The following is a 16,653-nucleotide window of genomic DNA, read 5'->3' on the forward strand; positions in this document are numbered from 1 at the left end:
GAAGGGGCTTGGCACCTAGTAGGTCTAAGGCGCCGAGGCAGGAGCGCCCCGCGCGGCCTGGCTCCGTGGGCTCTGGGCCCCGCCGCCGCCGCCTGGAGCCTCCCCCCGGCCTCTGGGAGACGCGGCTGGGCTGGGGGGCGGGGAGGAGACCCGTCGCAGTCCCGACCGCGGCCGCCGCCGCCGCCGGTCTATCTGATCTCCGGGAGCGCCGGCTCCAGACTGCCTGGAGCGCTGAAAGAGTTAACCAGGAACGCCTCCCCGCTGCGGTTTTGTGGTCGAAACCATGATTGCCAGGAGCAAATTTTTGTCGTGCACTAAGTGTGTTATTAAAAGTGGGAGCTACGCTGCTGCTGAATGAAAAGTTACAAGGCCTCATTGAGTTCGGGCCGTAAAACTGGCGGACTGGGCCAAGGGGGCCGAGAGCCAACCCTAACGGCGGCGGCCCGGGCTGCGCGGGGCCCCTGCGGCTCCACCGGCTGCCGGGAGCGGACCGACGCCCGCGCTCAGGCCAGGGTCAGGCCGCGCGGTCCCCGCAGCGAGTGGCGGCAGCCGGGCTGTCGGCAGGAGCTCCCACTGAACTCCTGGAGGAGGCAAGAGGGGCAGCAGGGCTGACACCCAAATGGGCTCGTCCAGCTTTCTCTTCTGTTAGAACAAAAGTGACAGCCAGCGTTTACGGAGCGCTGACTCCGCATCTGAGGTGGTGTCGAGTGCTTGATAAACACATGGTCTCCTTCAGCCCTCCCAACAAACGCATGAGGGATGGGAGTGCAAATGCCATTGGTTCAGGCTTGTGCAAGCTCTCACTTGGGATCTTAACCGGGTCTTAGTCCTGGGCCACCCCGCTAACTCTGTGCTTAGATTCTGAAAAGAAGATAAAGGAAGTCTGCCAAACTGTTGAGAGCAGTTATTTCTGAGCGGAAGATGTGGATGAACTCCAGTCTTCCTTTACAAGCCTACATAGGTTTGTAAAAGACAATAACTATATACAATGTAGGTTACACATTGTATATAGTTATTGTCTTTTACAAACCTATGTTACTTTTGCAATCGTTAGGGGGAAGGAGAGGGAGTCATTATTTTTTGAAAGAACACCTACAACTGTGTTCTCAAACTGTGCTCCCTGGGCCCGCATCATATCATTTGGGAACTAGTTAAAAATGCAAATTCTCAGCCCCCTCCTAGACCTACTGAATCAGAAACTGGTGGGTAGGGCTCAGCGTTAAAGTGTTTTCACAGGCCTTCCAGGTGATTCTGATGCATGTCTAAATTGTAAAACTGTTACCTGGAAGACCAGGCAGAGGACTGGGAAAGCTGGAGTTTCCCAAAATCCACTACTGACCTGCAGTGTAGTTGCTGAGTCAGCAGGCTATGCAGGCTATGCATAGTTCCAAGATCACATCTATGTTTAAAAGCCCAGCTCTGCCACCTACAGATTGGGTGACTTGAATGAGCTCCTTAACCTGTTAGTTTCTGCGCATATAAAATGATGATAAAAATACCCACCTCACAAGGCATGTATGAGAATGAAACGGCACAAGGCCTGACTGTATTAAATAATTTAGTTCCTTTCCCTTCTCTTGCCTTCCCTCCCCTCTCTGGAACTCAACTTTCCCATCTAAAATGGGAAATAATCATGGCTGGTTGCTTCCCTCTCTCGATTCCTTTGCCTCCTAAAAAGATTAGAACAACTGAGCTGGTGAAAGTCTGGAAGGGAAATTATCTCACCGATATTTGCTGTTATTTCGCGAGGTTTTTCCAGGTCAGAAAGAATTGAGGACTTTGAAGGGCAGGGACAGAAAGGGGCCAGAACAGTGTAGCCACATAAACAGCAGTGGCCTTCACCTTTTTGTCCCCAGCACCCAGTACGTGGCCATTTACAGAGTAATCCTCAGTGAATGTTTGTTGAGTGAATCAGTGAGTGAATGAATGAAGGGATGTGGCACCCTGGGTTTAGAGGAGGATTTCAACTTCTTTCACAGCTCAGTTGAACAATAGATGGGCGGAGGGGAAGGAATATTGGACAAGGTACCAAAAGGAGAATATAGCATGAAAGAAAAATTGCCATACAGGGAAGAATTTTTCAAAGGGGAGAAAGTGAGTTTCCGCTATAAATAGGAAAGGGCACCTAGACAATTTACATGCAACTAAACGTGTTTGCTGGAGGCTGACCACCGTCAGCTTGCCCACCTAGGTCTTCACGACGAAGCTGGTAGTGTGTGTTCCTCTTAAGTGGAAATCTCCAAGCATCAGGTCTGATTCTGCCAGCTAGGAACAGATACCCCAATTCATAGGCTGGAGAAAGTGAGGCTGTGAATTGTACAGTTTGCTGGGGACTACCCCACAAAGTGAGTATTAGTCGTCATCATCATCATCATCATCATCATCATCATTATCGTGTGCTGGCACCATCCTGATTGCTCTACCTGCATTATCTCATTGCATCTTCCAACAGTAATACTTCACGAAGTTGTAAAAAATAAAACAATGACTAGAAGTTAGCCAGCACCTGGTACTTGGTAATCTCTTCTAATAATTCTGTGAGGTTAGCGTTCTTATCGCCTCACATTTTACAGGTAAGAAAACAGAGGCACAGAGATGTCAGGTTGCTTGCCTAAAGTCACACAGTAAGTAGCAGAGCTGGAGCTGGAACCTAAGTGTGCAAAGCTCTGGGCCCACTCCCATAATGATGAGTTCATTCTGCCTCATTCAAACTGGAGTCATTACAGAGCCATGCCCTACACTCTGCCATTTCCCCACTGAGGCCCCCAAAGGAGCCCCCAGCCCATGTGACAAGGCACATTTCACAATCTGTACACCCAGAAAACCAGATGGGCCACTGGCAGGCACGAGAACCCTGGGGCGACCCTGTCATGCCCAGAGAACATCATGTGTGGGGCTGACTGAAAAATGATTCCTCTGTGAGCACTTGTGTCAGGGCCTCCCTGTGGGTGATTAGAGAGTGATTGATCACCGTTAATGAGGTTGGGTGGTTCATGGCAGGATTTAGCAAGTCGTTGACTGGGAGTATCTGGGTGTCAACATCCAGCACAGGTGGCCCCTGGAACTCTTCCTCCTCTGGCTGAAGGGAAGCGGGGTCTAGCCTGCTGGATCTGTCCTGTGCCACACACCTCCTTTGGTGGAGCTTGAGACCACCCCCTTTGATGTTGAGTTTTCTTCCAATCTCCTGGAAAATTGAGTGAGTGCTTTCCTTTCCATTGCTTAAGTACTGAGACCCATCCTGCCGTATGCTGCCTGTCCTTACGTAGGTTCCTCTCTGGCACCAGATTTTGAAGGTCTCTGCATCCCAAATTGCTAGAATTCTATCAGAAGGAAATGATACCAGAAGTTCTCAACTAATGGCTGAGACAGCATTTGCTTGGTCTTATTGGGGATTTTAAGTAGCTCAGCCAGAAAGCAGTGGGCATTTTGAGTCAGAAGGGACTTGTTCAGATGAAACCCCACTTTACCACTCTATACTTTCACCGTCCTGGTGCCAAGAATGAGGCATGTTGGAGCCATGAAGGCTGAGGCTGACTGGGCATGGAGCAGCTGGCACCATACCCCTGCTATGCTGAGGGCCAGTCAACTGGGGAAAGGTCCCTCCCGCCACCTAGAGCAGTGGCCCTGGCAATTTGCACCTCCCCACAAGCTGGACAGGAGGCCTCAGGAAGGGGGGCCTATCAGGTAGACCCCTGAGCTCCTCTCTTGATCTTGTTGCCAACTCTCCCAAATGGAGGAGAAGTCAGATGGGGAGACTCTTAGGAGGCAGCTCCCTGAAGGTTCTGGATGCTGGAAGCCAGAGACCTCAGTTCTAGGCCGGATGCCTTGAGGTAGCAGCTGGGTGGCCTCAGGCAAGCCAGTGGCCCTCTCCATTTCTGTTTTTCCTCAAATGAGGACAGTCATACCTTCCCTCCCTCCCTGACAGGGGCGTTGCAGGATCAGAGCTGATGACAGATGTATGAGAAGCACATTGAAAAATATAACACTATGCAAATGTGAGGGATTATCAAATCTTGGACTTGGGTTTCCTCCTTAGTGGGCTGGCCTTCCTTAAAACAAGGTGACCTATGCAAAGCACCTGGCTCACACCTGACACACAGTAGGCGGACAAGCTCTGGGAACTGTCCCAGGTCCTCCCCACTTACGTCTACTCTCTTTCTTCCCCTCCACCCCTCTTCTCAACCAACATCCGTCACTCCCTTGGGTTCAAGCAGGGCAGAAGTCCTCTTGTTTCTTTTTCTTCATCGCTCTCTTCACCTATCTAGTGTTAGCTGTTTGTTTTTGTGGTCGTATATATCTTGCTGCCACTAAAACGCAACCTCCGTATCAGCAGGAACAACCTTGTTGTCTTAGTCTCCCAGGACAGTCTCTGGCACATAGTAGTCAGTTGATAAATATTTGTTAAAACAAGGGATGGATGGTTACATGGATCAGTGCCACCCAGGTTTATTGCCTTTTTAATCTCTCCTACATCTCTTCTTGGAATGTAGTGGTTTTTTTCCTTCTTGGAAAAGTGCTAGCCACGGAGTTCCCAGGAAAGACCCTAGAAGTCCTGGCTTCACTCAGCCAGTCCTCTGCAGCAGGTTCCCTAACATCTCTGCTGTCCGTTTTCTGGTCTGTAAAGTAGGGATAATAACACATCATGTATGCTGGGAGGCTCTATGTGGTAATGAAAGTCGGGCAAGGTGTTATTACACTATCGCTTTTGTTTCTTTTGAACAGAACCTCATTCACAGATAGGAGGCTTGTGGGGAGATAGTTTAAGAAGCCCAGGCACAGTCTCCTCCTATTCTGACTTGAGGGTTCTGGGATGATGATGGTCATGATGGCTATTATTAACTGAGCAATTATTCTCTGGCAGGCACTAGGCTAAACACATTTCTTACCTTAATGTACTTCATTCTCCTAACAATCCATGAGATGAACCCTCCTCTAAAGTAGCCTCCCCTAGTCACCCTCCATTATCTTACTATGTTAATTTTCTTCACAGCCCTTATTACTAACTAAAATGAACTAATTTACCTACTTGTTTATGGTCTGTCTCCCCCAATTGGATTGTAAGTTCCATGGGAGCAGAGCCTTACCTGTGTTGTTTTAGTTGATTCCCAGTGCCTAAAAGAGTCCCTGACTGGCACACTGGCATATAGAAGACACTCAGGAGACCCATTTAACAGATGAGCAAATAGAAGGGCTACGCGCCTTACCCAAGGACATGTAGTTAACAAACCCATACACTGTGACCCTGGTGCCGCCTCCTCCTACATGCTACAGGTTCTGCTGTGCTGTGTCTGCTAGAGATCTGATGTCAGGTTGCCCAGAGCCACGTCTTCTCCCCTCCTCCCTCATTTCCTTTTCACTTTCTGATAGTTTAGTTCAGTCTCGGACAGGGACACCAATAGAGAGTTGGTAGAGGCCCCGGGGAAGCTGACCTCATAGGTTGGGCGTCCCCTGGTTTCCCGTTGTCTGGCCCCGTCTCCCATGAGTAGGACTCACTCCTTCTTAGAACCCTTTTCACACAGATCCAGCATCAGCTCCTGGGACAATTTTTTTCTCTCTCTCTCACCTACTAGCTCCTCAATCCTCATTTCTAATTTTTAAGAGAGCAGAGAGCCAAAAGTTCTTGGATTTTAGGATTCAACACACAAGTCAATGCTAACCTTATACATTAAGACTTTCTAAAAGCCAAATGCTTGGTCCTAGAACATTAGGTTGATTGGTGTTAGGAACAGTCATGGGACACTGGGACTCCCAGCCCTTGACCAGAAACTCTTCCAGTTATCATCTTGTCTTCCTCCTGCCTTTGGGAAATTCCTTTCTGTTTTGCAGCAGAGAATTAGTTCAATGTATTTTGAGAAGGGAAATTTCCAGAATGGGAAAGGCATCTAGAAGAGAGACTAACACTGAGGTTGAGTACTGTATTGTAGAGTCTGATAGCTCCAAGTTCAAGTTGAGCCACCATCACTTATTGGCCAAGTGACCTTCAGCAGATGATATCATCTATTTGAGTCTCAATTTCCCCTCCTATAAAAGGAGATGATAATTCCTGTCTCTCAGGGCTATTGTGTGGAGTAGGTGAGATGACACACAAAAACTGATGGCACTATGTTTGCCAGTGGTAAGTGTTTAAAGCACAGAAGCTGCTGTTTATCAAGGAATCAGACTTTGGGATCCCAACTGGATAGACTGGAGACCTTATAGGCCAGGTGAACAGCAGACATTGTCTGTTCTTTTGTTTCAGAGTCACTTTATTTAAGAGTCACTTCACTTCTAAAATTTATCTTTTTTAAAGGGTAAGGTGACTCCTAGCATCAAAGCTGATAATGGTCATTCCCCTAGAGTCGGCAGATTGGGGCTCCAGGCCCAGGCCTGCCACTGACTTGCATAGTAACCATGTCTTCTACCACTCTGCGATCCCTCAATGTCTTGCCCCAAGCTGACCTGGAACACAGTGATGGCTTGTGTGAAATACACATTTGTTATGTGCCAGGCACAGTTTTAAGCATTTTTCTTGTGCTGATGTATTTATCCTCATGATGCTATGCGGTGGGTGCTTTCATTAGACTTGTTTACAAATGAGCGACAGTGCTAAGCACTGGTGGTCCCCACTGACCCAGTGGGTAGATCCATCAGGCGTTTCCTTGCTGTGCCCATGCCTGGTTGGTTGGGAGTTTCCATTAGCTTAGGGCTGGGCAGACAGCAAGGGTGGCCACTCTGGACCTGCTCTGTAAATTCCTCTAAACCCCAGGCCCAGGAGGCAATGAGGAGGGGCCCCGTCTCACCTCTCCTTGAGGCCCCTTGATTTATAGCCACAGAAACTCAGGGTGTGCCTCCTATTCTCCGCACCCCTAGAACAGGAAAGTTTCTGTCATTTCTCTTTCCTGTGTGACAGCTCCACCTCCCTTCCTCTCAGAGCCCCACTCCTCACACCCCGGGGCCCGGTGGGATGGGAGACACTGTCTTGGATGAAGCCCCTGGGAGAGCTGCCACCTCCTGTGTGCCTAGGTATGGCCTGGCCTGCTGTGCCCACTGGAGTCTAAGGATATGGGCCCTAGTGACCAGGTAGTAGGAAGGTACTTCCTGCACATGTTTGCGGGGGTCTCTGCCCACCCACTAGTCTGCCACTGTGCTGCACTTTTACCACAAACACAGTTTTCTACTGTGATAAAGATTGCACTCCTACAGCAATGGAAAAGCAGCGTGGCTGAGTGGTAAGTGTGTGCCTTTGTGCTCGATAAGGCTCGGCTAAAATACCAGTTGTCTCGTGAACCAGCTGGATGACCCTGGATATTTTCTTGTTCTCTCCAAGACTCGGTTTCTTTATCTTAACAGATGAAGCAAATGATCCTTATCTTGTAGTGTCCTTATAAGAAGCAGTGCTAATGAACGAAGAATATTCACGTGCATTATAGTAAATGGCAGCTGGCATTGTTCTTAGGTCTAGCACGGGAGATTCTGCCTGGCTCATGTAGAAAGGGAGGCACTGGGGCCCCAGGAAATCAGTCAGTGCCCCTTCATCTCTGGGGTTCTCTCTTCATAGCCTGGACCACCCCATCATCATACATTCTTTGCTCTAAATTGAACACAACCAGAATGTTTCTGCTTCTGTGCCTTGTTTGTGATTAAGAGCATGTGCAGTAACCAGTGATTCCTCAAAATGTGGTCACCAGACTGCCAGCATCAGCAGCACCAGGGAAGTTACTAGAAATGCACATTCTCAGCCACCCAGAGCCAGTGAATCAGACACTCCAGGGGCGGGGCCCAGCAATCTGTGTGTTTTTAAATTATTTTAAAAATAATTGACACATAATAATTGTGCATATTTATAGAATACAGTGTGAGATTTCAATGTGCCTTTATATTGTATAATGACCAAATCAGTAATTGCCATATTTATCACTTTAAATATTTGTTTGTTTTTTGAGACAGAGTCTCGCTCTGTCACCAGGCTGGAGTGCGATTGCATGATCTTTGTTCACTGCAACCTCCGCCTCCTGGGTTTGGGCGATCCTCCTGCCTCAGCCTCCCACGTAGCTGGGACTACAGGCATGTGCCATCATGCCCAGCTAATTTTTTGTATTTTTTGTAGAGACAGGGTTTCACCATGTTGGCCAAGATGATCTCGATCTCTTGACCTCATGATCCGCCCGCCTCGGCCTCCCAAATTGCCGGGATTACAGGTGTGAGCCACTGCGCTGGGCCCATTTTAAATATTTATCATTTCTTTGGGATGATAACATTAAAAATCTACTCTGCTAGCTGTCTTGAAGTATACACTACATTGTTCTTTGTTATAGTCACCCTGCCGTGAAAGCAATCTGTATGTTAACAAGCCTTCCAAGTCCTTCTCATGCAGCTAAAGTTTGAGAACATTATTCTGTACCATTGCGTCACCTTTCAGGAGCTTGAATCCCCTCTTGGCCACTCACTTACTGGGACCTTGGACAAGTCTCAACTTATCTGAGCTTTAGTTTCCTCCACTATAAGATAGGAATAATAATAGTATCTGCCTTGCAGGGCGGTTGCAAGTAACATGGTAATTTATGAAATGTGTTTAGCTAGTGCCTAACTCATGGTCAGTGTTCAATAAAGAAGAGCTATTATTTTTACCATTCTCATTATTTGCCTGTGTTACATCCCTGCTCCTTCTCCCCATTGCTGAGTAAAATAATCCCCAGTGCTGAGTTTCCCCAACTAAAATGTCTGCCTGCTCCAAAAAGCCTTTCCTGATCTCTTTCCTTTGAGCCTTTGTGCCTTGTCTCTTGAGCTATATAGTATATTTGTCCAAGCTTCTCAGCACCAGTACCCAGGTCCTGCCTGCTTCTGTGTGCCCTGCCTGCTTCTGTGTGCCCTGCCGCCTTCAGCTCCAGTTCCTGGCTTCTGAGCAGCTGCTTGAAACTCTGCCATAAAATTGGTCTGAAGTGCCATTTCCCAGGACCAGGTTCTGCCTAAGAGCTTCCTCACCCTGGCTCTCTCTGTCATAGACCACAGTTCCTCCCAGACTTGAAATGATCTACAGCCTTCTGTGCCTTTCACAGTATTGAGGACAATTTCTTCAGTAGAACTCATGATGGGTTTTCTGGAAATCTTATCCTTTATCCCATTGTAGTTAGTCAGTGGTATTTCCCATTCATGGCACAAATTCTCTTTGAATAAGAGAAAGTATACTTAAAAAAATACTCTGAAAGTATTTTACTGAATCCACTCTGCAGTCTTGAAGATCAGGATGATGACCCTCACGCTGTGGATGAGGGGAACAATGGCCCAGGTCAACAGTGTCTACATGGCAACATTTGGAATTGATCTAGCTCCAGAGTTTGTATCCATTCTGCTGTCCCACGCTGCCTAATGGTGGCAGAAGAGGCAGTTTCACGTTTTCGAAGCGAATAACTGAATTCCTGGGCATTGGCCTGTGGCTGCCCATTCATGGACCTTCCTCTGGGATAGCCTAAATTTGACCCTCTTATTTGCATTCAGTTTTAGGTCTGTGCGGCTGCTGAAGAACGACCCAGTCAACTTGCAGAAGTTCTCTTACACTAGTGAGGATGAGGCCTGGAAGACATACCTAGAAAACCCCTTGACAGCTGCGACGAAGGCCATGATGAGAGTCAATGGAGACGATGACAGCGTTGCAGCCCTGAGCTTCCTGTATGATTACTACATGGTATGCCCGCCCCCTCTGGGATGACCCTTCTGCCTGAATGGGTGTCTTCGCTTTCAGGCCTCATGGCTCAGCAGGCCACCATGACCACCCCAGCCCCTCATCTCCGGGCCTTTGCACATGCTGTTCCCTCTGCCTGGCACCCTCCCTTTCCATGGCTAACCCCTACTCTTAGCTTTGGGTCTACGCTTAAATGTCGCTTCATTCACTCACTGGAGGGGAGGCCTTCTTATCTGGGTGCCCTCAGAAACCACCATCATCTTCCTTGATGCTATGAAGGATGCTTAGAAGCTTGCTTTTCATGCATTTATTTTTTCCCATCTTCCCTGCAAGACTGAGCTATGGGAGGATCATTTCCAAGTCCTCAGCACACCATACAGCCTGCCACATAGTGGGTGACACATGTGGATTGAGTGGACAATGCCTGACCCACCCCTTGCCTGGTCTAAGCATATTCACGACAGCAACACCCTCATACCCCTCCATCTTCTTTCTGCCCCTGTCCCTCGGCTCTTAGGTTTCCCTGTCATCCCCACCCACCTGGTCCAGCCCCACCACCTGGAGGGTACCATCTGCTCTTTAACCCATTCCCTTCCTTCGGGGCCCTGCCCAAGGCCCACCTTCTCTTAGAAGCCATCTGCCACCTTATCTCTCCCTCTCCTGTCCTTCCTACTCCAGCTGCCATTACGTCTTTTACTGTTCTCTAACTCCTTCCAGGACCTTGGCCTTGACTCTGGGAGACTGTTGGCTCCTGAGAACAGGAATTAGGCCTCCCCTATCTGATAAGTAGAGGTTGGACTAGTCAGGAATCACGGGGGTATAACACATGACACAGCCCCCTTCCCACCTCTGGTGCCTGTGCCAGACATCGCTAATGGATTGCAGCCTGCATTCTCATGAAGGGCACAGGAGGGTGCAGAATCTTTGTCAATGTAGTAGTCCAGGCAGGGCCTACCCATCCGTCTGGATTGTCACAAGACAGCAAACTGACTTGCTGTCCCTGGGCTGGGCAACTGCTCCAAGAAACTGTACTAGATTGGGGGATGAGGGCATACAACTAGCCAATTGTTGAGATAACTGGCTCTGAACTTGAAGATTTAAAGCCGCCTTTTACATAAGACCTCAGACTTACTAGCCCAAGAAGTATTTTATCCACTGTACCTCAAGGATAAAGACAAATTCTTCACATGAACTTAGAAGCCAAGGGGGCTCCAGATAGGAGAAAGCCTCAAACTGTCCTCTGGCTTTGGTTCTCCTTCTGGAGTGGTCTGGTTACCCTGCCCTCCCTCCTCCCCAGAAGACAGGTAGCATCCAGAGAGTGTTCAGCCCAGGTTGATTGGAAGAGGCATCTGAATGGCTGCCTTGGCTTGGGGCCATGGTAGGAGCCAGAATTCTAGGTCTAGGTTTCAAACTCCAGCTTGGGATTTATAGGTTGAGAATGGACCATAAAATACAACCCAGGCCGGGCGCGGTGGCTCAAGCCTGTAATCCCAGCACTTTGGGAGGCCGAGACGGGTGGATCACAAGGTCAAGAGATCGAGATCATCCTGGTCAACATGGTGAAACCCCGTCTCTACTAAAAGTGCAAAAAATTAGCTGGGCATGGTGGCACGTGCCTGTAATCCCAGCTACTCAGGAGGCTGAGGCAGGAGAATTGCCTGAGCCCAGGAGGCGGAGGTTGCGGTGAGCCGAGATCGCGCCATTGCACTCCAGCCTGGGTAACAAGAGCGAAACTCCGTCTCAAAAAAAAAAAAAAAAAAAAAAAAAAACAATCCAACACCATGTCCCCTTGACAAGAAGCCATTCCAGAGCCAGGATGGTAGAAGACAGGCTCTGAAGGTGACACCAATAATACTGGTTTTAGCGAAGTACAATGTCTTGGTGAGATACATCTGTCCTGGCCTCCCCATCCCAGAGCACTCTGGATTCAGAGCAGCCTCCTGGACAGTGAGGACTGGGCTGATGGTGTGGAAGGAGCACTAAGTCGGGAGTTTGAGACCTAGTCCTGCCACAAATGTGGCTTTGGGTAATATAGTGCTAAAGGCAACCACTTACAATTTCTTACTGAATGTCCACTGCTATGTCAGGCAGCTTCTTTCAAACTCTCATGGGGTGTGATTAGGAGCCCAGGCTTTGGAGGCTGTGCTGAGTTGGAGTCCTGGTTCCAGCTGTATCAACCTTAGAGACAAATGAATTAGAATATTCTAAGATGTAACAATATTATAATTATATTTGTGAAAGGTCACATTTATATAGTGCTCTCCATGTGCTAGGTGCTGTTCTGAGCACTCAAAATGATGCCTGAGGTTGGTGTTATATTATGATCTCTATACAGATGAGGATATGAGGAATGGAGAGGTTAAGGGACTTGTGTAGGGTCACACAGCTAGTATGTGGTAGGCCTGGGAACTGAACCCAAGAAATCTGGATTCAGAATCCATGCTCCTGGCCGGGCGCGGTGGCTCAAGCCTGTAATCCCAGCACTTTGGGAGGCCGAGGCGGGTGGATCACGAGGTCAAGAGATCGAGACCATCCTGGTCAACATGGTGAAACCCCGTCTCTACTAAAAATACAAAAAAAATTAGCTGGGCATGGTGGCGCGTGCCTGTAGTCCCAGCTAGTCAGGAGGCTGAGGCAGGAGAATTGCCTGAACCCGGGAGGCGGAGGTTGCAGTGAGCCGAGATGGCGCCATTGCACTCCAGCCTGGGCAACAAGAGCGAAACTCCGTCTCAAAAAAAAAAAAAGAACAGAATCCATGCTCCTAAGTACTAAGACGATAAAGTCTCTCTGAGCCCCCGTTTTCTCATCCATAGAGTGATGATCGTACTAGTAGCCATCTCAGAGTGGTTGTGAGGGTTAGAGACTAGAAGGCACTTAGTATAAGGCTTAGTCCATAAGAAGTACTCTGTTAAAAAAGTGATTATTTTTTATAAGCAAATGTTCATAATCCCCTTTAAGTAGGTATTATAACCACTCATTTGACATATGAAGAAACTGAGTCTCAGAGAGGCGTAGTCCTTTATCCAAAGTCACAGTGCACTTTCAAGTGGTATTTCTAGGACTTACACCAAGCCTGCCTGACTCCAAATTTCATGCTCCTTAACTACTGAGCTTGAGGTTCTTCTTCCCACTCCCTGGCTTGGGGCTCAGAGTAATCATGGCTAGAGCTCCAGCCAGTGGAAAGGACTGGAGGCTTTTCTAATGACCAAGTGTATTTGTCTGTTCTCACGTGGCTAATAAAGGCAATACCCAGGACTGGATAATTTAAGGAAAGAGGTTTAATTGACTCACAGTTCAGCAGGGCTGGGGAGGCCTCAGGAAACTTACAATCACGGCAGAAGGGGGAGCAAACGTGTACTTTTTCACGTGGCGGCAGCAAGGAGAAATGCCGAGCAAAAGGGGGAAAGTCCCTTATAAAACCATCAGACGTGATGAGAACTCACTCACTATCAGGAGAACAGCAACATGGGAGTAACTGCTCCCATGATTCAATTACTCCCACTCCCATGTGATTATGGGAACTACAATTCAAGATGAGATTTGGGTGGGGACACAGCCGAACCATATCACCAAGCTTACTCCCCTGCCTGGCCAAAGCTGCAGGAGGGGGTTAAGGCTACCACTAGCAAAACCTTAGCCAACAGCTATGCATAAATCCTTCCTTTCTCTCCTTTCAGGGTCCCAAGGAGAAGCGGATATTGTCCTCCAGCACTGGGGGCAGGAATGACCAGGGAAAGAGGTGAGGCTTGCCAACACCCTCTGCCTCTTTGCCCTTCCCCACCTCCACCTGGGGCCTCTTCCACACAGGCTTGACTTACCCATTAGGCACAGGAGGCACGGTGCTGAGGGCCCACAACACATTTTGGGGTCCATGATAGTGTTTCAATTTCTCTTAGAATTAAAAGGAAAAAAAAACAATATAATTTAACTTGGATTATATTTGTCTTTGTACCAATGCACTTACTAAAGGTATTTTAAAATATTTTGGAAGGGGCCAGTGAAGGCTGAAGAGCCTACGGCTCTTGAAAGTACTAATGAAACTCTGTTCGAAAACACAGACACACACACACACACACACACACACACACACACACACACAGAGACACAGAGACACACACACACACACACACACACAGAAAGTATCCCAGATGCCTGCAGGCCATGTGGGCTGGAGTTTACTGAAAACAAACTTCAAAGCTGTAGTAATAGAGAAGCCCTGGAGGCAGCTTTTCTTTCCTCTTCCAAAACCCTTTCCCCTGCGGCCCCACTGCCTCTTGGGGAGGGAGGCCTGGGTGGGGGAGGGACATCTGGGTTCCCATACTTCCCCTGGCCTGCTGGGCCTCTGCTTGGCGTTAGTGCTCCAAGGCGCTGGCATTCCTTTCCTTTAGAAAGTGGCCCAGGCCATGCTCACTGCTAGATGGGCACTGGGAAGACCTTGCCCCTCTTTCTTTGCTTTCTCCTTCCTTGCCAATCAGGTGACTTCTCACAAATGACCCTGTAAGGCCTCTGCTGGGAAGCCTGGAAAATCCAAACAGGCACTGCAGCTCTTCTAGTCACGCAGCCTGGGCCTGCGGCTAGCTCAGGGCCCATCCCCTCCACTGCCGGGAACAGTGGGTTTGGGTACCTGGGGACATTTCTCAAAACTAATTTAAAAAAATGTCATTAATCTTCTGAGTACAAAAGCACCACCAGTTTCTTGCAAAAGTTCCAACTCTCCAGAAATGTATAAAGTAAAAAGATTTCCTGGAATCCAGATTTCCTTCTCTCCCCCTTAACAGTTTGAGGTACATCCTCCCAGACCTTTTTCTACACGTGTTATCTGTACTCACAGATACGTATTTCTCCCACCGTCCCTACCTTATTGTACACACTTCCCTGGGGTTGACTCAATACAGTTGTTTTGAAGTAGGGACATTTTGGCACCAGGGACATTTGACTTTGGCTAATAAATAAATGATTAAACTTTCAGGTTTTTGTTTTTTTTTTTAATTAACAAGTACTGTAATGGATAAAACAGATGTTGCTCCCTTAACCCTGAGCCTGTACTTGGTTCCATTCTCAACACCTCCCTGCTCAACCCTATGGCCAACTGGGCTGCCACAGTGTCTTGTTTCATGCTTGTTGGGTGGGCCTAAACATGACACTGGATCTAAGACCAGCATGTCAGTTGCCTTTCACTCTAGCCAAGGCCCTCCCACTGCCCCCAAAAAGAAGTATACTCAGCCCCTTTTCTTTCTCCCCAGGTACTATCATGGCATGGAATATGAGACGGACCTCACCCCCCTTGAAAGCCCCACACATCTCATGAAATTCCTGACAGAGAATGTGTCTGGAACTCCAGAGTACCCAGATTTGCTCAAGAAGAATAACCTGATGAGCTTGGAGGGGGCCTTGCCCACCCCTGGCAAGGCAGCTCCGCTCCCTGCAGGTCCCAGCAAGGTGGAGGCCAGCTCTGTGGACAGCTACCTGTTGCCCACCAGTGATATATATGACAATGGCTCCCTCAACTCCTTGTTTGAGAGCATTCATGGGGTGCCACCCACCCAGCGCTGGCAGCCAGACAGCACCTTCAAAGATGACCCACAGGAGGTGAGGGTCTACCCCCATTCCCCCATAGCATAGATATGTGTGTGCATGTACAGGAGGAGAGAACATAGCGAACAGGTCAGAGCTTTGGAATCCATGGGGGAAAGAGTCCTAGAGTTGAGACAGGGTTGCCATGTACTGTTGTCCAAGTTGTACACTGTGCAACCTGCATAGCTGTATGCACAGCCTTGGGCTGAGGCTCCCCAGAGTGAATGTGACCATTTATTCTCTTGGGACTGTGTCTCTCTGCAGTCGATGCTCTTCCCAGATATCCTGAAAACATCCCCAGAACCCCCATGTCCAGAGGACTACTCCAGCCTCAAAAGGTAACTTGGTCTCCCTGGACCCTCAGACACCGGGCAGTGGGCAGGAGGCTGCAGACAGAGCCCCACAGTGTCCCAGAGCATAGCAGGCACAATCAATGAATACGGTGGGGGGTGAAGGCAGATAGCTAGAGGGAGAGATAATGATTTCCACATCCCGTTCCTGTGACGGGGAGCTCAGAACTTGCACCCTATCAGAACACTGAGGTTCTTTTATCCTTAGTTTCCCCTGGCTTTGTCACCCCTTAAGGGTCTCTCTGATTTTCACTGGGCCCTCATTATTCAGCAGGATTGGGCCTCAATAAGGCCATTAAAGAGAACCCCCGAATTGAGGAAACTGGGGCCCAAGGAAGTAAAGGTATTGTCCAAGGTCGTACGACAAGTCTGTAACATAGCGTCGGGCCTCCCGCCCCACTGCCCTCTGGGACGCTTCCTGCCTGGGAGCCTGGCCTCACTGTCCTCTCCCTCTTCCCTGCAGTGACTTTGAATACACCCTGGGCTCCCCCAAAGCCATCCACATCAAGTCAGGCGAGTCACCCATGGCCTACCTCAATAAGGGCCAGTTCTACCCTGTCACCTTGAGGACCCCAGCAGGTGGCAAAGGCCTTGCCTTGTCCTCCAACAAAGTCAAGGTGCGTTGGCCTGAAGCAGTTTCGGAAGGGGTGGATTGGACGAGCTGCATCTCCTCTTTGGGCTAGCCATGGACCCTGGGGAAAGGTTGTTTGATAATAGCCCATTGCCACAGGGTTGGGGATACTGAGGCAAAAGGGTGGGCCACTGGACCCAGGCTCTGGGAAGAGGCCAGGAGTGACTGTGACCAACTGTGCTTGCAGAGTGTGGTGATGGTTGTCTTCGACAATGAGAAGGTCCCGGTAGAGCAGCTGCGCTTCTGGAAGCACTGGCATTCCCGGCAACCCACTGCCAAGCAGCGGGTCATCGACGTGGGTGAGAGCCTTCTCAAGCCTCCATGACAGCTCCTCTCTCTCCCTGCTCCCACACCAATCAGGCCTCTTCGTTGCTCACCCCAGTTTCCCCACCCCACTCTGCCCTCTGTCTCCAGGTCACATACTGTGGGGTTTGCAAGAA

General features: G+C 49.1%; 1 protein-coding gene across 3 annotated transcripts in view; it reads left to right on the forward strand.

Moving 5' to 3' along the window:
• Positions 1–16,653, forward strand: part of GRHL3 (grainyhead like transcription factor 3) — a 44,475-nt gene that overhangs the window by 2,897 nt on the left and 24,925 nt on the right. For all 3 annotated transcript variants that reach the window (XM_074380290.1, XM_003934852.3, XM_074380289.1), the window contains exons 2-7: positions 9,475–9,661; positions 13,336–13,397; positions 14,902–15,247; positions 15,497–15,570; positions 16,046–16,199; positions 16,401–16,512. In XM_074380290.1, coding sequence (XP_074236391.1) covers positions 9,475–9,661; positions 13,336–13,397; positions 14,902–15,247; positions 15,497–15,570; positions 16,046–16,199; positions 16,401–16,512 — 935 coding nt within the window. The remainder of the gene's footprint in view (positions 1–9,474; positions 9,662–13,335; positions 13,398–14,901; positions 15,248–15,496; positions 15,571–16,045; positions 16,200–16,400; positions 16,513–16,653) is intronic.

This window comes from Saimiri boliviensis, chromosome 11 (assembly GCF_048565385.1).
Source record: "Saimiri boliviensis isolate mSaiBol1 chromosome 11, mSaiBol1.pri, whole genome shotgun sequence".
NCBI classification, from domain to species: domain Eukaryota; kingdom Metazoa; phylum Chordata; class Mammalia; order Primates; family Cebidae; genus Saimiri; species Saimiri boliviensis.